Genomic DNA, 26,656 nt, shown 5'->3' with positions numbered 1-26,656 from the left:
TTGTATTCATATTAGTTTGTTTCTGCACCGTACTTTTGCTCTGGTTTATGCTCTGGTTTATGCTCTTAGATGCTTGTGTAAACAAGGAGATGCACTTAAGACTTCGGGAGACTAGTAGTTCTCTTGAATACCTATGTTGAATACACTTATTGTAAGTCGCTTTGGATAAAGGCGTCTGCTAAATGACTGCAATGTAAAAACACTCACGTTGCCTCAGGATCATATTCTGCCCATATTTTCTTGAACTCATCCAAGTGTTGGGGGCCAAGGATGGACCAATCACGTGTCAAGTAGTCAAAGTTATCCATGATGACAGCCACAAATAGGTTGATGATCTGTGAAGGACAGCATCAATGAAAAGAATAACCCAGGAGCAGTGATGTACAGTATCGAAACAATACAATTGTGAACGTGTGTTATTTTACCAAAAAGGCACAGAGCATGTAGAAACTCATGAAGTAGATGATGGCAAAGTTGGATCCACAGGTGAACTCTTCCCCAGGCAAGTAGTCCGACTTGGGGTCACATATCTTCCCGTACATACAAGCTAGCATCACTTCGTGCCATGCCTCCCCTGTAGCACATCTGCACAACCGAGATATCAAAATGTCTCCCATCACATCTCTGACCTGATACTTGCACTGAAAAGCAAATCGGTCAATACAACAGTACTCATGCTGACATTGCTTTCTTGTTAAGCGTTTGCTTTAGGAAAGGGATTTCATTTTGTGCTACTTAATTAGTAAGTTTATGATTAGCATGACAGCTCTGATTTCATTTTGAGTAAAACTGTACCAGCATTATTACATTTACAGAGTGTTAATATCATTTCTAAAAGTCAATTTCTACAATTTAAAACTGAGATTTCTCCTGCAAGTACTGACTTAATAATGCAGTCACTATTCTAATTCATCATATATTGGCAACCATGCATATGAGCATGTATTTAACATTTTGGTATGATTTTTGTGGACACACAAGACACAATAAGGCACAATCATGCAGATCACTTGTGGTGGTGCAATGTTGGCTGAAAGTGTGTCCACATTATAGTGTACAGGAAATATACATTTGTTTGGTGTTTCAATGAAAGTCAGTGATGCTTTGTAGAAAACACCAAGAACAAAATCATACTGAGGATGCACCAAAACATAGATAAGCAAGTCATTTAGTTCTAAAAGTATTTTATTGTATATGTATGTGATGACTTTTGGAAAAAATGTATTATGACACCATTTGTTTTTACATTACTTTTTGATAACTTTAAAATATTTTATGTTTATCTAACGCAGTAGTTGATTCCTAAGCAGAAAGAGAAGATTAGTCATTGCTAAATTGCAGAAATTGCTGTCCACCCTGCCCTTTAAGAAACCCTCTGATGTTTTCAGTGACATTACTACCACCATTTTGTTTTTCTTCATTGGAGGGTAGTTGCAAAGTAAATATTTACACTTGTATTTCGTAATTTTCATCATATTATGTGTGTAGTTGGATGTTGTCAAGCTTAACATGTCTACTCTGTCATAGTGAAATATTAATTAATATAAATACCTTTCAGAAATTCGAAATATGTTTGTTAAACAGTACAGTCACCTTGCTAACTGAATCATGTTGCTAACTGAAGGTCCACCATGTTCTCATTAAATGCTAACATTAGCCAAAAATGTCCACCCTGTCAGCAAACCTTCCATGACAGGGTGGACATGGTTCATGACAGGAAGGAAATGTGTGTTGTTTATGCCACATGCTGATGATGTTACACATATTACAACAGTTATTACACACATTTTATAACAGTACATGCTAGTATAGGACAATATGGACTTCTTTGGCGATATCGGTATCAGCAAGCCTAGTTTGATAAGGCAAGCCTAGTTTACCTGGACCGCCAATTAAAGTGTGTAAGGGAACATTTTGAATTGTCTTTTCAAGGAATGAGCTCAAAAGTTGCTGAGATAGCAAGGAGATATCGGGAACATCGTGATGCTGACCCGGACAGAAGAAGAAAGTACCTTGAAAAAGAGAGGGACAAATAGAATAAAGACAGAGAGACTGGAAAGAAGAAGGGTGTCAATGAGCTCAGTGAGAGAGAGAAGAGGGAAAAAAGAAAGAAATGGAGAGGCAAAAAGTCGAGCCAGAAACAGGGCCAGTGCTTTGCTACAGTCAGAGACACCACCCAACTCCCCTGCAGCTCCTGAAACTCCAGAAAATCAGCCTTAGCCAGGGCCCTCCAGGTTAGATCATTGGAAGATTAGCTGATGAGACTTATTAGAAAGTTTAGATTTATTTGAAGGACAATTATCAACTATTTATGTCCCCATAAAATGACATACTGATAACAAACTCGCTAAAATCTTACTAAAAATCCTTACAAATATTTTGTGTGTCAGGCAACGGTGTCAAGGGGAAAGCATTTGAAGGAGTTCGAAGAGGAAAATGAAAAATCTGATAGAAATATTGGAGGCACAGCTCGCAAAAGAGAAAACTAAAACTGAAAAATATAAGAAGAGGTTCCATAGGGCCAAGAAAGAAAGTGCGTCCAAATCACCACGTGCAGAAGTCAATGCTTTTTTGGGATGTCTAAAAGTGAATTCACCCATCAAAAGAGCTCTTCTTTTCCATACATCCCTGGTTGAAGGTATTAGAAGAAAATATAAAAATGCAAAAACAAACAGAGAGAAGCAGTTGATATCAAAAGTGGTCAGTGGAAACATTCTGATGAAGTACAAGCTCCAAAACCATGCCCAGACTGCTTTTGGCTACTCTAAGAAGAGAGCAAAGTATCCTGTGGATCTTACCTACCGTGGGAGGAGGTGCGTCAGTCGAAATGAGATTAGGAAGAACGTACATCGTTTTTTCTACGAGATGATGATAGTCGAATGACGACTGGCCGCAAACAAACAGTCACACGGCTGAAGAAAAAGATGCAGCAGAAGTTGCTTACTGATACAATGAAGATCTTGCATAGGAGGTTTCTCTCTGAGCACATTGGCCACGTGTGATACACCTCCTTTTGCCGTCTAAGACCCTTTTGGGTGGTAACCCCCTCTTCCTCTGACCGTGACACGTCTGCAAAAAACATGAGAAATTGCAATTCATGGCCAATGCCTTGCAGAGCCATGGGTTGCTGTCCTCAACAAACATTGAGGAAATGTCTGAAGCAACCATGTGCGACCCGAAAGCCAAGGTTTGTGCTTACGGTGAGTGCAGTGAATGCCTCCTAACTTGTCACCCGATGCTGAAAACTCCTGGGGAAGAGAACATTTGTTTATCGCAGTGGATGACGGAGAAGATCACGAAGGATGAGAAGGTGTCAACAATCACAGTGAAAAGGGAGATAACAACGGAGCATGACCTTAACACAGATTTCCAGGAGAGGCTTCTCCATTTTAGGCACCATGTCTTCAACATTAAGTACATGGCAGTTTGATGCATACAGAGAGCTCAGGAGGAGCCTGACGCACAACGAGTCCGTCTTGCATATAGATTTTAGCGTCAGCAGGTTAGACTGCACACTGGAGTGCTCTACACCGCTGGTGAACAAGCGCCGCACACCTTCTGCTCCATATCACCCTCCAGAAGACACGACCTTGTGGCCATCTGGGCCCACCTTGATCCAGTTATGAAGGTAGTGAGAGAACGACACCCTCAAATCAGCATACTTCATTTTTTCAGCGACGGGCCTGCAACCCAGTATCGACAAAAGGGAAATTTCTTCTACCTCTCAACGGGACCCTACAAGTATGGCTTCAAAGAAATAACGTGGAATTTCATTGAGGCTAGTCATGGGAAGGGTGCACCAGACTGTGTGAGTGGGGCCCTCAAGAGGTCAGCAGACCGGATTGTGGCCCATGGAGGAGACATCCCTGATGCCCAGAGCTTGTATGACAAGCTGAAAAGCCTGGACACATCTGTCGAGCTGTTCGTCGTCCCAGAGAGGGATATTGAATCAAAGACGGAGGTACCTGCAATAGCTGCTGTGAAAGGCACAATGAGAATCCACCAAGCTATCAGTCTGACACCCGGCCAGATGAAATAACGAGACATTTCAAAAGGGAGGAAGGTGTTTTGGACTGCCCCTGCTTTAACCTTCAAGAGGTCACTCTAGCAGATGTTCCTGTTTCATCTGATGAGTCCCCAACATGTGGAAAGACACCAGATAACCCTAGGAGACTAGAAATGATTGATGTAAAGCACATCGGAGAGTGGTGCGTCGTTAATTACGACAATAAAGCATACCCAGGTGTCATCGTGGATGCAGAAGGGCACAGTGTAAAGGTTAATGTATGCACCGCAATGGCATAAACAAGTTCCATTGGCCAAGTCTCCGGGAGGACATCGGTTGGTACCATGACTGGAAGATACTTTGCCTAATACCAGAACCACAGGCTCTGAACAAGCGCTCTGTACAGATTGAAGCGTCTGCTTGGACATATGTGGAACAGCAACTGCAGAATTGAGCCATGTCTCTGCAGAAAGGGAGAGACTGTTTGGAGACGCCTCTGTAACATGCTGTTTTTTTTATATCAACCGTTCGCCACTTAAAAATGTTTGTCTTCATGTTCTACAGTTGAATGTTTGACTTTTACTGTGCAGAAGTATGTAGAGCTTAACTAGAAGGCCACATTAATGGCTTTATTCAGTGCGTTTGTTCAGTCTGTTCAACTGGTAATTTCCCCCTACATGGGAAAAGGACCTCTGACATGTTTTTGTACATAATTTCATTTAGATTTATTGAATTTATAAGGCCATTGAATGACATTTCACAACGTGTCCACCCTGTCATTTTCATGTTTTATGCAAATAAACAAATTATTGTCACACGTTAGCAAAACCTTTTGTGTGATTCCTTTATAAACAAATGAGGGCCAAATAGTATTGTTTGAAAGTTTGACCAGATATCTTTGTTGTTAGATTTTATTTAGAAAAGAAAGTGCAACTCTCTCGGATTTTATAGCGAAACAAATAGTTTGCCATGATTTCATTATTATCCAAATACTTTTCCCATTAACTAAAATATATTGTTGCGAAAGGGACTAAATAGCTTTCTGAAAATGAACATTTTATAATCACTATGTAATTACAATGTATTTACTCTACTTTGAATTTGTCCATGACAGGGTGGACATATTTAGCTGTTTGCATGTACATTATCTGCTTGCAGTTCATTTTTTAAAAGTGTTGGAGCTTGACCAACATGCATTTCTAACAGCATAACATCTACTTAATACAATGAATATGAAGTTCTATGGAGAATCTCAGCTTTTTCTTTTGGAAATGGGGAAGTCTCAAAGGCACCGTGTGGTGACATTGACTCAGACCAGAGAAAAGAATAGTAGTAGACAATGGTCTTAGGTACCTTTCCCAGTTCCAGAGTTAATATGCTTATCTACAACTAAAGACAAATTAGCTGCATTAGCTGAAGTAACAAAACCCCTGACAAACCAAAAGTCAGTTTTACTTAAAGCTTATCCATATTCCCATTTATATTTCACGGCGAACGTGGTATTATGTTTTGCTGTCATGTCGAGGAGATTTAATGACTACTGTGTGACTACATTGAATGCCTTCATTGCCTTCGTTGGTAAATAAACAAGAGGTCTTACTTGATGCCTGTTTAAAGTACTGTCCTTCGCTTGTGTCACGATCCGTGCATTAGCTCATTGTGGTTTCAGAAAACTCTCAGCTCAAATTTGACCTCTGCATTAATGTATACTAAGCAGTGGGCTGCAGTGTGGGGTTTGCTCAAGGACACTTGGACATGCAAACAGTAGGAGCTGAGAATTGAACTGCCAACTTTGCATTTAAGAGCAACCTGCTTTACCCACTGAGCCACATCCTCAACCTAAATCTCTTGGGTTTGCCTTCTGAAAGGTTTTTATTAGATAAGACACGCCATTTTGAGCTTGGCATCCAAGCACAAGTGACAATCTGTGACCGTGACATTCCCACCTCCCATAAAAGTGTATAATTAGAATGAAAAACTGCGTGATCAGTTGAGTGTGTGTCTGTGTGTGGTAGTGTGGATTTTTTATTTTCTTTATACCCAAATGTAGTATGAAATGTAATTACATGCATGCTGTTGCTCTGTCCTGGGTGAGAGCATTAAAAGGTTAAATCTATGACAAGTCATTTAACTTTTCACAACATTCTCTGAATTGAATAGTACTAGTTGTGGACAGACCACCAACCTGAATAACAGCAGCACAGCCTGTGGGAATGTCTGGAAGTTATTGTTCCTGTTGATGTATGTGCCATCAACCAATGCAATTTTACCAAATATCTGCAGAAAAAAAGAAATGTTATTAATAGCACCTGCATTGGGTATCCCGGTTTACACTGGCTTTGCGTGATACCAGGCAATCCAACATCTCCGCTGACTGAATGTCTAGGGATTACTAAATGCAATGTTTTTTAAAGAACGGCATTGGGAACGCCAGCTTCGCCCCTTATGCTGCGTTCACACCAAACGCGGTGCGAATTATTCGCGCAAGTAGATTACATACAAAGTCTATGCACAGATGCGATGAGACTGGCGCGATGGACGCGAATTCGGCCCAAACGCGTGAGTTGAAATTTTTCAACTTCGGCGAAATATTCGCGTTATGCCCCGGTGCGATAGCCTATCAGCGTTGAGTTGCTCCCCCCGTCATCACTGACTTCCTGCCGTTGTTGAATCAGGAAATAAATCCTGTAGCCGTCTGTGTTCACCCAGAGCTCTACGATACCTCATATCAACAGAGACCGGACCAAACTATGTGTATACATGTGTGTGTAAACCATACGGTACAAACAATGAACAGACGCTGCCATATTTACGTCTACATGACGTTATTGAGTGCTGGTGGAGCTGCTACAATGTTAACATAGCCTAGCACCGATCCATCAGAGCTCCATTGAGAAGACCAGTAACCTACAAATCTGCATCATTACGCAGTTATTTCGGAGTCCCTTTTTGTCGGTTTATTTTGTGTTCATACAGCTGTAGTAAACAGCGACGTGTGGCTTGCTAGACACAGTGAATACAGCTCGATGAAATCCACGGAGCTCCTCTGAACAATATTATGAACCCATACACGACGGCGTTTAGTTTCCCGGGATATCTGTGACTTCCACAACACGTACTAAGCAGAAATAGGTTATTTTTTCCATGGTTAATGGCGGACAGTTGAACAGCTTTCAGGGCGATAAGCCACGCCCCCTCTCCGGCGCGATTCGCGAGAATGTACAGAAATGGTCCCCGGCGAATATGCGGCGCGATGAATTCGCGCAACGTTTGGTGTGAACACGGCATTACATGTCCTGGATTTGGACAGGCCAATCACAGCCCTTCTACATCCGTGGGGACTATAGGTGTGCCATGTGGGGATAACGTGTTGTTATTGGTCAACGTAGTCCAGGACGCAGCTGAAGACGTAACGGAAGAGAGCTGGAGATTCTGGAGGAATAAAACCTGCGACCACAAGTCTCATTCTGAAGGAGAGCTCTGATATTATAGTCTTTTTTTTTTAAACTTTGAACACTGACGACTGTCTGTTAGCATGTTAGCAGAGCAGCTGTAGTGTTTCTGCTCTGACAATATCTACAAGCATTCAACTTTGCATAAATATGGAGGGCCACCCTAAAGACTGTCGTTGGTTCTCCTTTGCTTTTTTCTATAATTGCTTCCACCTAGTTTTAGCAACAAAACCAGAAAGATTGTCTTCAGTATCTAATTGAGCATGCTTATACATGGAAACAAAATGTCATATTTAATTGAAAAAAAGGCAGAAATCTTTTTTTAATTCACACTTATAACTAATTCTGATGACATTTTATTTTTCTCGTCATAAAATATGAGTTTAGAAAGTGGGAGGGGAAGAGAAATGTACTGATTGCTAACAATGTCAAGAATAGACAAAACTGCTGCATTCTACTACAGCAGGGGTCACTAATAGGTGGACCGTGGTCCGGATCCGAAACGAGACGATGTTGTATCTGGACTCAGGACCTAAAACTGATTTTATTTTGACAGAGCGCTTCTATTTTAACCGGCGCAGCTTTTTCAGCCTTCACGGCACTTGTTCAGCGGTGCAGGAAACACACCGACCAATGCTGTGTAAATCACATCACGTGATGCAGCTCAGCCAATCAACTGCAGCACAGCAGTCAACAGACAGTGGTGTGTGCTGCCTTCTATACTGTGGAGTCCGCACATATTTGGTTAGGCACATCTGGATTGACACTTATGCACATTTTTTGAGGGCAAATGCGTGCTCGTGATTGGATGACAATAGTACTGATATAGAGTCCAGTGTAGGGCTCCGCCTGTGCTTATAGAACTAGGGTTGCAATATCATCACCTTTGTTTCAAACAATAGCAAACGGCAATCAAATACTTACAGTATGTCATAGGTGTCTGGTTACTAATCCACACCATCCAGCCGATCAGAATTGAAAATACTCAGTGGCCATAATATAATTAACAATAATGGGTGGTGTGTGTGTGTGTGTGTGTATGTGTGTGTACCTGCATTCCAACCACAGCATATATAAAGAACAGCATGAGAATAAGCAGGCCCACATAGGGAAGAGCCTGCAACACAATGAACAATGGCAGTCAGAGAGACATGTTAATGCTAAACCACAGTCTGAATTTTGCTGAGATGGTACTGACCTGAAGGGATTTGATGAAGGTCCACAGAAGATTCCGTATCCCCTCAGAGCGATTCAAAAGTTTCACGAGACGCATGACACGAAACAGTCTGAAGAATGTTACTGACACGCTCATGTTCTCAGATGACTTTTCAGAGAAACAGAGAACAAATTGTACATCACATAGTGCCAACTCCTAAATTCCACAAAACTTGAATTCAAGAAAAATTAAAGCAACTCACCGCAATTGCTTGCATGGGATCCACTGCCTGCAGAAACAAACATGTGTTTTGCTACTTCTGACAAATGGCTTTCACAAACACGTTTTGGTTCATACTTCGTTCTTTTGCTCACATTTCAAACTTTAGTATCAATGCATCTGATCATTTCATAAAGGAAACTTTTGCATGAGAGGCAGAACAATGCTTTTGTCTGAGATTGTTCAAACAACAGAATATATTCAACATGCATGTATTGTTGGTGCTTAGCCAAAACCAGAAAGAATTAGCTCCAGTGGCCCGTCAATTAAAGGATAACAGTGTAATTCATGCACAATACAAGCATATACGACAAAGTCCAGGACATCATGGTCCCTGATGGAAATTTCTATCAACGGTTTTAAATCTTGACACTCATTTCCCAAAGCAGTACTTAAAAGCAAAGGCACTTGCACACAGTTTTGAGCTTCTTAACATCAGCTGTCTACTTGTACACAGAGTGAAGTCTCTCTCCCTCTGTGTGCGCTGTTATCAGAGCTTCTCCTTGATTTGTTCACATAGCTGGCCGGCCGCGGGCCTTTTAGTGCATGTGAGCATGTGAGTATTTACCCCATCTCTGTGCCTATTCGTCTTTGTTCTCTGTGTCAAGCGCTCCAGCGATTTCATAGTGTTATGTTCCTGGTTGTTGATATCGCCGCCTGTTTTTCCTCGACCCTGTTTTTGCCTGATCCCCGCCTGATTTGTTTGTCTGTTCTGACTGCCTACCCATGTACCGAACTTCTGCTGACAAGTAAAGATGTTTTTACCTACACTTTATCCTGTGTTCTGGTCATGCCATTGAGTCCTTATTTTCCCTGTTGTTCACCAGTCGTCACCATGTCGAGAGGCCATCGATATGATCCCAGTCTGGTATGCACTATTAAGAAGGCTAGTAAAATGTATTTACTGATTGTCTTAGCCTTACCATGCTTTTGGGAAAGGGGCCCTGGCTTTTAAAGACCATTGTCAGTATAACACTTGTTCAGACAAATGCATGCAACATGAATTTCATGCAAAACTGAAGCAATTGAATAGTTACAGTGCAGCCATGGAGACAGTAAAGTCCTCCAGAGGAGGCAAGTGCTGCCTGTCGGAGGGAAACATGGACAGCAGAGAAGAAAAACCTTAATGTCACCATTCATAAAAATATATGGACACATATGCATGTATTATCAAGATTTACTGTATGCATTCTGAAGACTGCCAAATAACTAACTGGTGCAATTCAACTATTTTCATTTCAATTATACTACATTATGAATTACCAACACTGCATAAAGTGCTTCTCAGAAATATGTCCTGGATATGGATGCAAAGAAGGTCAACTGTCTTGAGAGACCTCCGGAGTGTGGAAGAGTAGAGCGCTAGTTATTGTGGTGTTGAGCAAAACTCTTGCTCAATTCATTCAAAACCAAATATACACAATACTATTTCGTATATTTGAGACACGCACAATGATATAAATACAAGTTAAGATCTTCATCCATTCAGCATACCGTAAACTACACACATTCAACACCACAGCTTTGTGATGTGGGTGTGACTGGCCTAAGAATAACGTTCCTATACAACAAAACTACGTTGTGAAATGAGTTTCTGAAACATATTTTGTCGTGAATTACGTTTTCTTTTGATGTTGACATGGGGAAGGAGGTCTGGTGTTGGATAGGTCAAAAAGCACAGACCTCTCACCAGGAGACAGCTGGTTGTGTCCACAGTGAAACAAGTAGTTGTGTTGCTTAAACCTAACCAAGTACTTTTGTATCATGTTTGTTTTGTCATGTTTTGTGTTTGTTTGGTCAGGCAGGTATATGAACAGAGGTTCGATGGCATGGACTGCATGGGAGTGAATTCTAATTTCTCTCCAATCCTTTTCGAATTCTAAGTTCCCTGTCTTCAACTTTTTCAGGCAACATAGTGGCAACTTTTTATGATAAAAACACATACAAAGGAGAAAACACAAACATTAAGAGAAATGCATTCCAACGAATCTGGCAGTTTTTAGCAGCCTTCCCAGTTTATACAGCGTACTGTTAGATCTGATCTTGATTCAAATGGTTTGACTTTAATCTTTTCAGCTCATTCTCTATCTCCCAAATTATTTTGATTTAATGATCTTCTTTATGATAGGACAACACCACATAGACTGCCTGTGATAATCTTCTCAGATGTATTTTCCTCCATAATTGATGATTTTAGAACAATCATTTTCAAATGTTTATATAATTTCATATGAGGCAAAGACAATAGTTTTTCCTGTATATCTGTCAGATAGTTATAGGCTCAGGGTTCGCTTCTGGAGTGACAGTTGTCAAAGCCGCAGCACTGTGCTCCGTTAAAACCACCAGTTTCAATTAATATATGGACGGTTGTTTTGTGTCTATTTTTGGGATATTTTTCAGGCTAATCACACTGATATATATATATATAATAATCGCGTTAACACATTAATTAATTAACGCCGACAATTATTTTATCGCACGTTAACGCATTTTTTAAATGTATTATTATTTTATGAATTGAAAGACAAGACAATACATAACAACAAGAGGATGACAAGAACAGTGGGATAAAAGCCAGCAAACATCCTATAGTTAGTTGTGTGTGTGTGTGTGTCTTTGAGCCTTTTGAGATGGGAAAAAAAATAACAATACTCCTTAAAAAACAACAAAAAAATAAAGAGAGAAGCTGCACCAGCTGCTGCTCTCCCTGGAGACTACTGGGCATCGCTGGTCAACTCAGCAGACACTTACATGTTAGTGCACCTCTATGCTGACATAAACGGCACAGATCGGGAGCGAGCGAAGGACTTTGTTTTTGTTGTGTAGTGTGCTACTTGCAGCACATTTCTGTGTTTGCAGTGTGTTGAGCTGCTGCAACTGGACCAAAATGATTAGAATGTATTCTCTTGGATTCTTTAATATCTGTAGCAAATTAAACAGCTACACAATAGTCAAGATATTTTGCTCAAAACCAAAATGCGTGACCTCATGGTAGCGTTCGATGAAAAGTTCAAAGTATAAGATTACATGAAAGTAAAATTCCATTAAAAGTCGACATGTATTAGAGAATCATTGCTGTTGTTGTGTTTTTCAAAAATGTAGATACTTAACTATTGATACAATCTGCCCTAACACGAAAGCTTAAACACTCTAATGTGATCCATGTATAAACTATGTATTATTATATTGTTATATAAATATTGTTTTTACTTTTCTCAATTTTATACTATTTGCTATAACATTAATTACTGCAGCACTAAAAGAAAGCATAACTCCAAAAAGGCACAAACATTGTACTTTGTTTTATGTGTTTCAAAGAATGGTATCCATACATCATTATAATGTTTGTGTGCAGTGTTAAATTTGTGAAATGTAATGTAACTTCATTTTTTTATTTTGACTTCAGATATGTTGTGTCATATATCAGTGAGCTAAAGTTAGCACTTGCTGTTTGAATGGCTGCTACAAAATGAGTACTGTAAAAATGTGCTTACATTTGAGCTTTTCTGTCACTGGCCACATTTAGGGAACATTGTAGGAGTAACAATGGGGACATTTTCTCTCGCTAAATCTGGCTTCCTTGCATCAACCAATGAGTTAAAAAGGGGCTGAGTATGTACAGCTTATATTTAAGATTAGATTAGGTTAAGGTACCAGTAAATTATTGTTCGGTCAATGCAATGCCCCCAAATGTGTAATAAGCTATTGTGTTTGTTTAGTATTTATATTCTGTCAGTTTAAATATGTGAACATATTATCAAAGTGTGTGTTTGGTATGTGTGTAAATAGTAAATGCTACGCTCTAACGCTACATGTCATTCACCCATTCACCCACCGATGGCACAGTCCTCGGGAGCAATTTGGGGTTAAGAGTCTTGCCCAAGGACACATCGACATGGACTAGCTGAGCCGGGAATCGAAACACCGATCTTCTGAATGAAAGACAACCTGCTCTATCACTGAGCCACAGAACGAAAGAGAGTAAGGTAATGGTACTCACATCAACTTCGCTCAGCATCACGTCCACAACACTTCCAATGACGATGACGAAGTCAAATACGTTCCAGGGGTCTCCAAAATAACCCTTTGAGAAAAAAACACAAGTGGATGTGTGTCTTGGAATGTCACTCGCCATGATATCAGTCATCATGATGCATGAGTGCCCACAGGGTAATGCCTGTGTTTCCAGAGTCCTTATTGCAGGACATTGGTATATTTTCGCAGTTCAAATTGTAAAACAGGGAGATGGAAGTTCCAAATGCAGTTTGAATGGTTAATATTCCATTTAGTTTTTGAGAAGATATCAATGTCCACAGTAAAGAAAACTGTCTTGCCCACAAATTTGAAGGTGTAGCTTTTAAGGAGTGTAACATTCGTAGCACTGTGCGAAATAGGAGAATGTTTTCCACCCAGGGAAACTGAACATTTGACCTTGGGATGAAGCATTGCTGATAGCATACGATCTTTGAAAGGTCCCCTTAATGTGTTCTGTAGAGGATCTTCAGCTTGACCCTGGGAACATAGATATGCTCACTTATGATCATTGTGTACCGCTTTTCTCATAAAAGTGTGCATCCAAATTATTGTCAACCAAGCAATGTCCAGGCACTCCATTATGAAAGCAAATATTATTCCTAACTATACTCCTCACAAGTTACTGACCTTAATGCAGTTTGTATCACTTGACGCAGAAACGCACCATGAAATAGAATAGAATACATGGTGTAGATTGATGCACATAATGCAAAACCAAGGTTCACTGGTGCCCAGAAAGTTTTAGTTGTAGGCCTTTGGCAACATTTTCTGAGGTTAGCGCCACAAGCTGGTTAACGGGTGAGACAGTCATAAGTAAGCCAAATGAAACGCCAGAGCTGGATGACCTGGTCAGCTACAACAGCAACAGAGAGTTGTGTATGAGACGAGGAAAGACAAGGAGTGAATAGAAACACATCCTTGACTGCCTCACCCAGATGTGCCGATCTCACCTTGCAGGTTTCTTTGGATGGTGGTTATACCTGCTGCTGTTACCCTGCCTGACACCCACTGCTAGTATTGTTATGGCAAAATGACGAGAAAAGGCGGCGAACTGGATTTGCAACCAGCTGGAATTGTTTTAATGCATATTCGTCAACATCACACGAACTTGGCATATCGAAACAGATTCTAAATCTTACTGTCCTCAGATAATAATAATAATAATAACTTTAATTTATATAGCGCCTTTCAGGGGACCCAAGGCCGCTTTACAAGAGTAACAAAAACAGTTTAGACAAACAGTCAGAAAAACAAAACAAGTAAACTAGGGGCCGAAAGCCTTGGCGAACAGATGGGACTTGAGGGCCCTTTTGAAGGCGTCCAGAGTGGAGATGTTGCGGATCACCGCAGGGAGAGAGTTCCAGAGGGTGGGGGCTGCCACACTGAAAGCTCTGTCCCCGAAGGTTCGCAGTTTGGTGCGGGCGGTGGTAAGCAGGCCAGAGTCTGAAGACCGCAGGTTCCGGGGAGGGGCATGTGGGCGGAGGAGGTCCGATAGGTACTGGGGGGCAGGGCATGGAGGGACTTGTAGGTGAGGAGGAGGATCTTGTATGAGATGCGGGACTTGACCGGGAGCCAGTGGAGGTTGATGAGGGTGGGGGTGATGTGCTGCCAGGGCTTTGTGTGCGTGAGAACCCTGGCAGCAGAGTTTTGTACATACTGGAGCCTGTCCAGGGTTTTGTTGGGTACCCCGAACAGGACACCATTGCAGTAGTCCAAGCGGGAGGTGACAAACGCATGGACCAGGGTTTCAGCAACAGACTCCGAGAGTGACGGTCGGAGTCTGGCAATGTTCCTGAGATGGAAAAAGGCAGTTTTGGTGACGGACTTGATGTGGGACTCGAAGGAAAGGGTGGAGTCCAGGATGACACCCAGGTTGCGGACTTCAGGAGATGGGGAGATGGAGCAGCCGTCAACCACGAGGATGAAGTCACCAACCTTCCGGAGCAGCGCCTTGGGTGCCACAATCATGAGCTCTGTCTTCTTGGTGTTGAGTTTGAGGAGATTTGATGACATCCAGGTTTTTATTTCATACAGGCAGTTGACAAGGGACTGAGGGGGGAGCTGGGAGGATGGAGTAGTACTGAGATAGATTTGAGATCACTTTTATAGTCTAAATGCACGCCTCTTTTGCTGTGTTCCATCAATCAAACCAGTTTGTTGAATCAAAACAGGACACATCTGGACTCCTAATTAGGACATGTTATGCTATTTTGACCTCTTGTCCTCTGATAGGACACCGCTCCAAGTACGGAAATGTTTTGGTACTTTTTACGAGAGATTTATTATCGTTTGTCTGGCGCCGATCATCCTTTCCCACGAACGTTTTGTGAGAACCAAATGTGTGTTACATAACACGTTATATTAACTGTTTATGTGTGAGCCCAAATGAGTTCAGTTCAATTCAAAGTTTATGATGTTTTTCTTCAATAGTATCATTATAATCACTATTGTCATATTTCTATATAATTAATATTTAGTGCTGGGCAAAATGCGTTCATTTCGCGTTAACGCATTCATTAATTAACGCAGACAATTATTTTATCGCATTTTTATTTATTTATTGTAATTATCATTTTTTTAATTTTTTTTTATTGAAAGACAAGAGACAATACATATACATAACAACAAGAGGATGACAAGAACAGTGGGATAAAAGCCAGCAAACATCCTATAGTCAGACTGTCTCATGTTTATGGTTTTGTATTGGAGATATGATGTCCCTTCAGGTTGCCAGGGTTGTCTGGTCAACTCAGCAGACACTCACATGTTAGTGCACCTATATGCTGACATTCACCGTAAACGCATTTAAACGCACAGATCTGGAGCGAGCGAAGGACTTTGAAAGTTAGCGGAAACATTAATGTGAGACAACATCCGGTTTCTTCAGACCAACATCCGGTTTTCAGAATAAGATGCCAACAAAGTATGAATTATATTCACATTAAGTATAAAACATGCTTCCTGCATCTCGTGAACCAAATGTTATTGCCCTTTTGTTCATATAGCAGTACTTTAAAATAAAAGTGCGCAATACACTACTGTATAATCCATTATTGAACTTTGCCATAACAATGCGATTAATCTCAAAAAATCCATGCGATTAAATATTTTAATTGTTGCCCAGCACTAATATTGTGATATCATTCTATTCTTTCCACTGTAGCTAAGATTACCAGTTATTACCGCTAATACTATTATCTTTCCATTATATCCACCACTTTTATTATTATTAGTCCAAATTATATTAAAAGTATAGCTGTTGTTGCTGTGCATCTCTCTCTCTCTCAATATTTTTCAGTGTACACAAAAATGGTATGTTTAAGTTATATGTGATGTCAACTAAATCCAGGTTGCCTCAGGACCTCAGGGCGGCTTTGTGCGGTGTTAGCAGTGATGCAGATGCTGTACTGGACCATTGTGGTGAACACGGAGCTGAGCCGAAAGGTAGCAGAGGTAGCACAAGTAGAAAGATGAATTCAGGTCTACTGTATTTAATTACCAACTACTAGCCAGCCTAAACATACATTGTATGCTTTTGGTTGCTAGTTAGCAAGAAAAAGATACATAGGACCACAGTGCAGAACGTACGTGCTTTAACGTCAGAGTCAAAACACCAGAAAAGTCTCCAACAACACCAGAACAAGTCGCTAATTTGTCGCTAGTAGCTTTTGACAAAAAAAGTCGCCATGAGAGTTCGGAAAGTCGCCAGATTCTGTGAGAAAGTCGCCGAGTTGGCTTTGAGGGCTGAAAATGTCCGCTCGACAGAAGCAGCAGATGTTGGGATTGTCACCTCCCAACATGTCAGGCTAGCCCACTGACCAATCACGTATAGGCCGGCTAGCAGCTCTGACATGTCAAAGAATACGCCCAACATGTCAAACTAAAGATCTGATTGGTTGAACACGATGACAATCAACAATATCGTCTCCATTCACTTAAACTGCACATGTTCTACCTAGAGACACAGAGGTGAGATCTGATTGGATAAAAGCTCTACTTAAAACAAGCTGCAGAGCAACTGAGGAAGACAGGAGCTGTGCAATAAGATAATGGGGGAAAAAAATGATGTAGTGTATTTATGAAAAAATATAAAATTATAAAATAGCTATAACTTTGTGATTCTGTTTAGACCAGCAGAGAAGGCCTTGCAGGCCCTGACGGCCCACCACTGTTTGAATGACTCCTCGAAGATGAAGATATGAACATGAAGAATCCATGTCAGATGGAAAAGCCCTCTGAGGCAAATTTGGAATTTCCGGCAATACAAAACAAATAAAAATAATAAAAATGGAACAGCAGGAGTATTCTGACCATAGTTGATCTGTTTTGGTAAATGCACTCTCACAGAGTCAGCCCTTAACATTTTTTTTCTGGAAAATGTAATAAGTTGAATTTTGACTCACCTTGGCTTTGAAAGCCATAAGTTTAAGAACCATCTCCACAGTGAAGAGCACAGTGAAAATCACGTTCAGCATGTCGGACAGGTGAGTTACGTGGTCTGACTGGTTACAGTGCTGTGGGTTAAAAAGAAACACATCGACAACTGCAAAAGTATAAAGTCAGACAGAGTTATTCTACTTCTATGATAGCTTTTTCCGAAAGTCTATTACGCCCTGTTCACATGTTTGGACTTCAAGTAGATTGGGCTTTGTTGCCTCTCACCAGCCTGGAGCTGTCCTGATAGCATCCCCAGTCAAACCTGTGTTGATTGGGGATGCTGTTTCGCACGTCGTTTGGCTTTTCCAACATTTGTTTCAAGTGCTTTTACATAGCTTTGTTGAAGCTAGAAGTTGTGTGGAGAGGTCCCAGGCTGCTATTTAGAGGTTCACAATGAATGGCAGCCTCTATTGTTGAGTCTGTAGCTGTGATTCGAAGGTAACAGAATTATTTACTCCACCCCTCCCCAACCTCTGTCATTCACACTAACAGACAGACACACATTGTACATTGTGACTTTATACTCTGCCATTAGTATCAGTGTAAAGTCAAAGATACATAATTCAACTCTAGCATGATCTGTTAGTTAGGTCTGATTCACCCTTCGCTCAGTCCAGCCCCTCGAACACAGACTTGCCAATCGTATTGGCCAGCTCTGACCAGGTTCCGAAAACTATCCAGCTCCGTCCATAGACTGTGATTCAATCGTTTTAGATTTTCTTTATTTTCAGTCTGGTTTAGTGGATACAAACAACAACATCCTTGATTATTGATCGACTACCAGTGGTTAATTTAACATCGATAACTGATTTCAGGTGTTTCTGACCTTTTTGTCTATACCAGCAGCTGTTGTGCAGTTAAATTCTGCATTTTATGATTCTACTTCTGCCGACATGCGGAGGAAGCAGCTGTTATTGGAGCCATTAGCAAGCGGCGTGTCCAGTATACCAGTGTATTAGCCCTACGCAGTGGTGTATAGTAACGAAGTAGAAATACTTCGTTACTGTACTTAAGTAGTTTTTTTGGGTATCTGTACTTTACTTTACTACTTATATTTCTGTTTACTTTTACTTTTACTTCACTACATTTTGCAAAGAAAACTGATACTTTTACTCCGATACATTTCCCCTGAAACCTTCGTTACTCGCTACAAAATCAAATCTATCTTCAGAAAAAAATGAATCACGAGAGCAGTGTCGGGGACTGTGGTGGAACACAGACTGCAAGCAAGCAGGTTTGGTGAACCAGTGGTCCTAGCAGCAAGTTAAATCATTGGTTAATCACGTTAATGCACAATTGCAAACAAGTGCTCTCAAAGCCGCGGTGTTTTGATTCCCAGTGATGCCCAGGATGCTACATGCTATAAGCTAGCGGGCGACTACCTGAGTAGAATTCCACTCTACGATGACTGATTTCATGATGGAAGAAGAAATGGAAGCACCTGCTACTCCCGCAACAAACAACGGTGGTGACGAAGACCAACACCAGTTGATCGCGAGCGAGTTAGTGAGCTGAGGAAGTGTTGACAGTTGTGCAGCACTAGTTGGCTAACGTTAGCTGTAGCTATATACACGGATTGACAGGAGCCGCGAGAGCGCAGCATTAGTGAAATCCTTCGCAGCTGTGTGCAAGCTGTCTGTGACGCTGAACACACCTCTACCTGCCTCAGCGGCCTGTGAAAGGCTATTTAGCATCGCGGGACGAGTCTTCAGCCCAAGAAGAGCGAGGCTGAATTCTCGCAATTTTGAAAACCAACTTCTTTTGAAGATGAACAGGACATTTTTCAGTTTCAAGTAATGACTGTGTTGCTGCTTTAGTATTGATCATGTTTTGATATTTGAGTCATGTTGTGGATGATCAGATGGAGTTATGATGGTAGCAGTCGCCCAATTGCAGATTCATCTTGAGCAACACCTTTGCCTATTGTGTTCAAATCAGGCCCATAGGAGTTTACAAGGCAGGTGTCCTTTCTCTAAACACTGACCTGATGCATCAAGTGGATATGTTTTGCTGAACATAATATTATGCATTGGCCCTCTACATCCTCTAGTCAGAATGAGCATACTTATAAACGCACTGTTACAACTCCTTCATAGTGTCATATTGCTTTTTGGAGAATTATGATGATAAGTTCATAGTAGATGCAAAAGTACACTTATGTACAATATACAGTGGTGTATAAAGTACTCAAAAACCATACTTGAGTAAAAGTAAAGATACCTTACTGGAAAACTACTCAAGTAAAAGTAAAAAGTCACCTATTAGAATACTACTTGAGTAAAAGTCATAAAGTATCTGATATTTATTGTACTTAAGTACAAAAGTACTTAAGTATCAAAAGTAATTTTCTGATATTAAATGTACATCATAACCTGAACATTAAATGAACATCATAACCTGTTCATTGAAAGTAAAAGTACAAGTAAATGCTGTTAATAAAAAAGCAAAGGGTCAGAATTTTGAGAATTATGAAGTTTATTCTTTTAAGTGCTGTGGCACCATGACCAAGGACAAGGAGCTGTGTTGACAATAATTGGGTTGGCTGTGATCCATTCAGGAGCAACAATGTTCAACATAATATATTGTACATAAGTATACTTTTGCATCTACGATGAACTTATCATCATAATTCTCCGAAAAGCAATATGACACTATGAAGGAGTTGTAACAGTGCGTTTATAAGTATGCTCATTCCGACTAGAGGATGTAGAGGACCAATGCATAATATTATGTTCAGCAAAACATATCCACTTGATGCATCAGGTCAGTGTTTAGAGAAAGGACGCCTGCCTTGTAAACTCCTATGGGCTGATTTGAACACAATAAAGGTTTTGCTCAAGCTGAATCTGCAATTGGGCGACTGCTACCATCATAACTCCATCTGATCATTCACAAAATGACTCAAATATCAAAACATGATCAATACTAAAGCAGCACCGAAAGTAACCCAGTCATTACTTGAAACTGAAAAATGTCCTGTTCATCTTCAAAAGAAGTTGGTTTTCAAAATGGTGAGAATTCAGTCTCGCTCTTCTTGGGCTGAAGACTAGTCCTGCGATGCTAAATAGCCTTTCACAGGCCGCTGAGGCAGGTAGAGGTGTGTTCAGCGTCACAGACAGCTTGCACACTGCTGCAAAGGATTTCCCTAATGCTAACGCTAATGCTAACGCTAATGCTAACGCTGCGCTCTCTCGGCTCCCATCAATCCTATGGTGTGGTGGCTAGCTACAGCTAACGTTAGCCAACTAGTGCTGCACAACTGTCAACACTTCCTCAGCTCACTAACTCGCTAGCGATCCACGGGTGTTGGTCTTCGTCACCACCGTCGTTTGTTGCGGGAGTAGCAGGTGCTTCCATCATCGTAGAGTGGAATTCTACTCAGGTAGTCGCCCGCTAGCTTATAGCATGTAGCATCCTGGCATCACTGGGAATCAAAACACCGCGGCTTTGAGAGCACTTGTTTGCAATTGTGCATTAACGTGACTAACCAATGATTTAACTTGCTGCTAGGACCACTGATTCACCAAACCTGCTTGCTTGCAGTCTGTGTTCCACCACAGTCTCCGACGCTGCTCTCATGATTCATTTTTTCCGAAAGATAGATTTGATTTTGTAGCGAGTAACGAAGGTTTCAGGGGAAATGTATCGGAGTAAAAGTATCAGTTTTCTTTGCAAAATGTAGTGAAGTAAAAGTAAAAGTAAACAGAAATATAAGTTGTAAAGTAAAGTACAGATACCCAAAAAAACTACTTAAGTACAGTAACGAAGTATTTATACTTCGTTACTATACACCACTGACAATATATTATGTTGAACATTGTTGCTCCTGAATGGATCACAGCCAACCCAATTATGTTCAACACAGCTCCATGTCCTTGGTCATGGTGCCACAGCACTTAAAAGAATAAACTTCATAATTCTCACAATTCTGACCCTTTGCTTTTTTATTAACAGCATTTACTTGTACTTTTACTTCCAATGAACAGGTTATGATGTTCATTTAATGTTCAGGTTATGATGTACATTTAATATCAGAAAATTACTTTTGATACTTAAGTACTTTTGTACTTAAGTACAATAAATATCAGATACTTTAAGACTTTTACTCAAGTAGTATTCTAATAGGTGACTTTTTACTTTTACTTGAGTAGTTTTCCAGTAAGGTATCTTTACTTTTACTCAAGTATGGCTTTTGAGTACTTTATACACCACTGGCCCTACGAACGTTTGAAGTCAGTTTGCGGCTTTGAGGAGGACGAAAACTTCTAACTTTCTAGGAAATTTGTTTCTTACAAAAAATTTAGAGGTAGATCGTAAGTATCAAGCACAACCTTTCATTATTAAAGACTACTATAATACTCTTGTATTTGTTGTAACGAAGCAATCAATCTATTTCCTGTTTACACCGGCAGCCGCATGCCAGTGTACTTGAATAGTCATTTGATATTCGTTTTCAGGCTTGCTAGTATGGACAGAAATAATTCCGGAAATGATGCTGAAACGCCTGGACGAAGATCGTTTTTGTTTTAGACCCCTGGTTTTAAATGAAAACGTATTAGTGTGGATGTAGCCTGAAACAAGTCAGAACAAGTTTAAGGATTTCTCCGCTTTACAGCTGCTCTTCACTCTAGTTGTGATGTCACCACTCTAACCTGAACATTCCGTCAAATGCACACTCACTGTGACATCCTGGCCATGTTTAGTGGGTTTGAGCACTGTTCACCATGATTTATTATTCTTTTCTATGGAGACATTCTGTACAGTTTCTTGCCATTTTCACCAAACTGTGAGGCGAATCTCGCAGAAAAGTCATCGCACACCATTCCTGATCATTCCACACATGTATTTTGAAGGGGACAGTTCCGTTGTCTACACATTGAAATCATCATAGCAGAATAATTTTAAAGATGCTAATGACATAAGAGATCTACACATCTGGGCTTAAAACAGGCCCGGGTCTCAGATTATATCCTGAGAAATTATATGTTATTACTAAACAGGAGAGCATAAAACCTGAACTTCTCTCTACTCTCACTCGACTCTATCAGCAACATGATAAATATGTTGCCACACCACAATTTTTGAACCTCACCAGAAGACAGACAAACAGACAGATAGGCAAAAAGTGTGTTATATGTATGTGAAATGTGTTTTATTCATACCTGCATTCCCAGACACATGGTGTTGAGCATAATAAGGAGGAACATAAGGTACTCAAAGTAGCAGGAGGTGACGATGTACCACACCTGATACTGGTAGGGGTTCTTGGGAATATAACATCGCAGAGGTCTGGCTTTAAGAGCATACTGCACACACTGGCGCTGGAGGGGTTAAAAAGAAGAGGGTGAAGGAGATGCTGAGCTTAAACGAAGTAAAAACATGTCACATTAGGATGAAGGAGAGGGCAATAGCAATGTCAGACAGTTGAAACTAACAACAATACTGCTGCTATAGATGATATTAGATTTATTTTCGACAAACAACTCTTTTGGCAAAGAACTCATGAACATTGTTATTACAATCAGATCCCTGAAAGAGCAAGTCCACTCTCAAATTCTGCTACGAGCCTCCCTAGTGAGGGTGAACATCTGTGCCAGGGCTGTCAAACTCATCTCCACTCTGGGCCACATCAGCATCATGTTTCCCTCAAAGGGCCGGTTGTAACTGTAAGACTGTATAACTAACTTCTCCCTAACATATTGTTAAATAACTCTCTGCATTTGATTATTGTTTATTCAAGTGTAAACATATTGTACATGCAGTTCTATAAATGAAAAATGATATTTAAGCACATTTCTGTCATTATAACATAAATCATTTTAATTGAGGGTTCAGAAACCCACATGACTCTATCAAAGATCAAACTATTAAAGAAAATAACAAAGAAAAATATCAAACACAAGTTATTACATTAACTTTGTTCAAAGCTGTTTGTTCACCTCTCTGCATCACTAATGTTCCTCCCTGTCGTCGTCCTGTGCATGCAGCTACATCCAAGAGCTGCTCACTGAGAGTCAGGTCTGATGAACATGATAGATGATGTATCCGTGTTGTCTGTGCGTTCATCAACAGTTCATTACAAACACAAGTACCTGCTCGTCTCTTAGCTAGCTGTGTTGTTAGATTGCTGCTAGTTCATCAACTCGGTCTGCGATGGTGTTTCTTCACAAACTGACATTTGTAAAAGTCTGTATCTGGTCGGAGCTCTGCTCACATACCTTCAGCATGCACTGGGCTGTAGCTGTGTGAATATATTCTGCTGTGATTGCAGTCTGCCTTTTAATTCTTGGACAGTTTGATGTTTTTCTTGGAGGCTAAATTTAGCTCTGTGTTTGGTGTCAAAATGCCGACGTGAATTGTATCCTTCATCACCGACACGCCTCATAACACAGAAGACAGACCCGTTGTTCTCCTTGAAGCACAAACATGTATTCACTTTCCCATCTTTCATTACATTTTCATCCCTCTGCATCAATCTTTCTCTTCGTGGACATTTTGGGATTATTTGTCGACCTTTTTCAATTGTTGGAAACCCTCTTTACGGGCTGTTGCCTCTCTTGTCCACCTGTTGTGATGGTTTTAATGTCGGTACACAGACAACATACTATCTCATAATTTCAACTTTCTATCTCATAATTTCGACCTTGGGGATACTCTTATTTTCAAGTCTAACTTTTAATTATTTTTCCAAAAAATAAAAATAAAAAAATTTTGCTGGCGGATTCGCGGGCCACATAAAATGACGTGGCGGGCCGGATTCGGCCCGCAGGCCTTGAGTTTGACACATGTGATCTGTGTGAAGCATTGCTAAGTAGTGTGTGACTACATATCGGGTGAGGGGACACAGTATGACCACGCTCAGCGAGGACATGCACAAGGCCCGGCTAAAGTGGCCCGGCAACGACCCATTTGCCCTCTTTGACTGAGCTACCCCCGACAAAGACGGCGTCAGCATTGAGCCACTGCTGTTGGGTCTGTGGATCGGTACTGATCAACTGGACGAGGAAAAAACGAACCGGAGACTAACTCATCAGTTCGTCAGAAGTAAAATATCTTGGTCATTATTTAACAGAACACATGACCGATGATAACGACATTTCCAGGCAATGTGGTATGATGTATGCCCAAGCAAACAGTCTCACGTTAGTCTGGTGTGTGTACAGATGGAGTGAAGATGTCTCTGTTCAGAGCATATTGTACTCCACTCTACTGCACACTTGTGGTCAAACTACAGAATAAAGAGCTTACAGAGACTTCAAGTAGCGTACAATGACGCCATGAGAATACTTTTAAAGAGACCGAGATGGAGTAGTGCCAGTGAAATGTTTGTGGCTGCACGAGTCAACACTTTCCAAACTGTTTTAAGAAATCTCATGTACAAATTCATCTGTCGACTGAATGACTCTGTAAATGGGATCATACTTGTTTTAACCAACATAAGGTTTAGTAGCTCACTCAGCTGTGGAGACATTGGTACAGCTGTCTCTTTGTAAGGCATTGCTAGGCCTCCGTACTTTTATTGTTTGTGTCTGTCTTTTTATGTATTTGTCTCTATGGACCCTGAGTCTGAAATAAAGTCTATCTATCTATCTATCATCAACCCTGCTTTTCAGTTTTACAGCCTGTTGTGAAAAGCTCAAGGAAATCCCCAGAAATATAATTTCCAAATAAGTTGCAACAAGTAGTTCTGCATGTAGCAGTGTCTGCATGAGTAACACTGCAGGCAGCAGTTATAGCATTTTTTGGTGGGCTGCTTTGAGACTTTATGCTATGGTTTTTGTTGCATGCGAAACACAACATCAGTTTAATTTTCATTTCCAGTCACTTTCATCAGAGGCTTACCTGGTTTTTGTCCAGTTCGCAGTCCTTATACTCCTGCTCTCCTTGCTCCTGGAAAGTGACGATGACGAAGCCCACAAATATATTCATCATGAAGAAGGCGATAAGGATAAGGTAGACGATAAAGAAGATTGAGATGGCCACTCGGTTGTTGTACATTGGGCCTTTATCCTCTAAGTTTGAATCAATGGCTTTATATAGTATCCTAGGAAGATAATGAAAAATAGTCCAAATCAATGAAGAGTGGATTGCAGATGTACCGTAAACTAAACTACATATACAATGGGTAGATGCTGCTGAATTCTGAACTATCAATCCTGAAATGAATAGACACCTTTCAATTTGCACAGAACAGATCATGACTCACTTTGGCCATCCTTCAAAGGTAGAAATGGTGAAAAGAGCCAGCATGCCATTGAGGATGTTGTCAAAGTTTAGTTCTGAGTTGGTCCATTCCCTCTTAAGGACCTCCACTTCATGAAGTGCTCCTTCCTGGTACTTTATATAGCAGCCTCTGAGTCAAAGTGCGTGAGTGGAAAGACACAGTTAAGATTACAAACATTAGCATTTCTCCAGGGTACATTTTTACTACCACATGAAATTACTTAATACCTGTTTCACCATCATACTGGCCAAAGTATTTATCAATACTATAAAATTAATTCCTAATGATATTACCAATTAAATGACTGTGATATGTACTTGGTGGCATAAAATGGATAGAGCAATTAAAATATATCAATTTGTTAAGATGAATTTATGTTTTGGCTAAGAATAACCCTTGCACACGATGAGATGATGACTTTTCCGAGTCAGTTCCTAGTTCCAGATTCAGGCTTTGCTGCTTGTCTTTGTCTTATGCAATATTAAACTGCATATCATTAGATTTGGACTTCACCTTTAACGCTAGGAGAGTGTGATGGCAGTTGTTATGGTTCATATGATTAGTTGGGTAGTCAAGAATATACTACGAGATACTGTAATGCACCTAATGACATTAATCAATCCATAGTTCAATCTGAAAATCTGCATTAGAGGTGTTTGGTATAATAATCAAGTCATATATCTAATTCATATCAAATTCAAAGCAACATAACAAAGATTCTGCTCACACAAGACACCTAATTGGACAGAATCTGTCCAGATTCAACGACTAAAAATAATATACCATGAAGTGTAATTTTGATGCTGTAAGGCAGCGGTTCCCAAACGTTTTAGGCCACGCACCCCCTTCTACATCCCAACCGGGTTCACGCACCCCCAATCCCCCCCACCTTAAAAAAAAAAGCAACAGAGCCTGTTTATAGCCGCATAGAAATCTGACCAATGAGAGAACAGTTTGCTCGCGCGTGGCGTTTGTTTACAAGATTTAATCCGCTGTTAAATGTTGCAGTGTGAACACAAACCGAACAAAGGGGCAACTGCAACATTGTATCATATTAATCGCTGAAT

The 26,656-nt window shown here is 40.6% G+C and overlaps 1 protein-coding gene across 4 annotated transcripts in view; it reads right to left on the bottom strand.

Annotated features, from left to right (window-relative positions):
- The window catches only part of LOC306775199 (dihydropyridine-sensitive L-type skeletal muscle calcium channel subunit alpha-1-like), a 115,686-nt gene that overhangs the window by 32,851 nt on the left and 56,179 nt on the right, over nt 1-26,656 (bottom strand). For 3 of the 4 annotated variants that reach the window (XM_079265502.1, XM_079265504.1, XM_079265503.1), the window contains 12 exons: nt 25,572-25,718; nt 25,208-25,409; nt 22,528-22,686; nt 17,332-17,442; nt 12,894-12,977; nt 9,931-9,978; nt 8,877-8,903; nt 8,657-8,782; nt 8,510-8,575; nt 6,192-6,283; nt 426-585; nt 208-335 (listed from right to left, as the gene is read on the bottom strand). In XM_079265502.1, the coding sequence (XP_079121628.1) occupies nt 208-335; nt 426-585; nt 6,192-6,283; nt 8,510-8,575; nt 8,657-8,782; nt 8,877-8,903; nt 9,931-9,978; nt 12,894-12,977; nt 17,332-17,442; nt 22,528-22,686; nt 25,208-25,409; nt 25,572-25,718 (1,350 nt within the window). The remainder of the gene's footprint in view (nt 1-207; nt 336-425; nt 586-6,191; nt 6,284-8,509; nt 8,576-8,656; nt 8,783-8,876; nt 8,904-9,930; nt 9,979-12,893; nt 12,978-17,331; nt 17,443-22,527; nt 22,687-25,207; nt 25,410-25,571; nt 25,719-26,656) is intronic. The other variant, XM_079265505.1, reaches the window with a different exon arrangement.

The sequence above is a fragment of the Melanostigma gelatinosum genome, assembly GCF_949748355.1.
Source record: "Melanostigma gelatinosum genome assembly, chromosome: 3".
NCBI classification, from domain to species: domain Eukaryota; kingdom Metazoa; phylum Chordata; class Actinopteri; order Perciformes; family Zoarcidae; genus Melanostigma; species Melanostigma gelatinosum.
The sequence above is the reverse complement of the archived record's forward strand: the minus strand, read 5'-3'. Positions and strand labels throughout refer to the sequence as shown.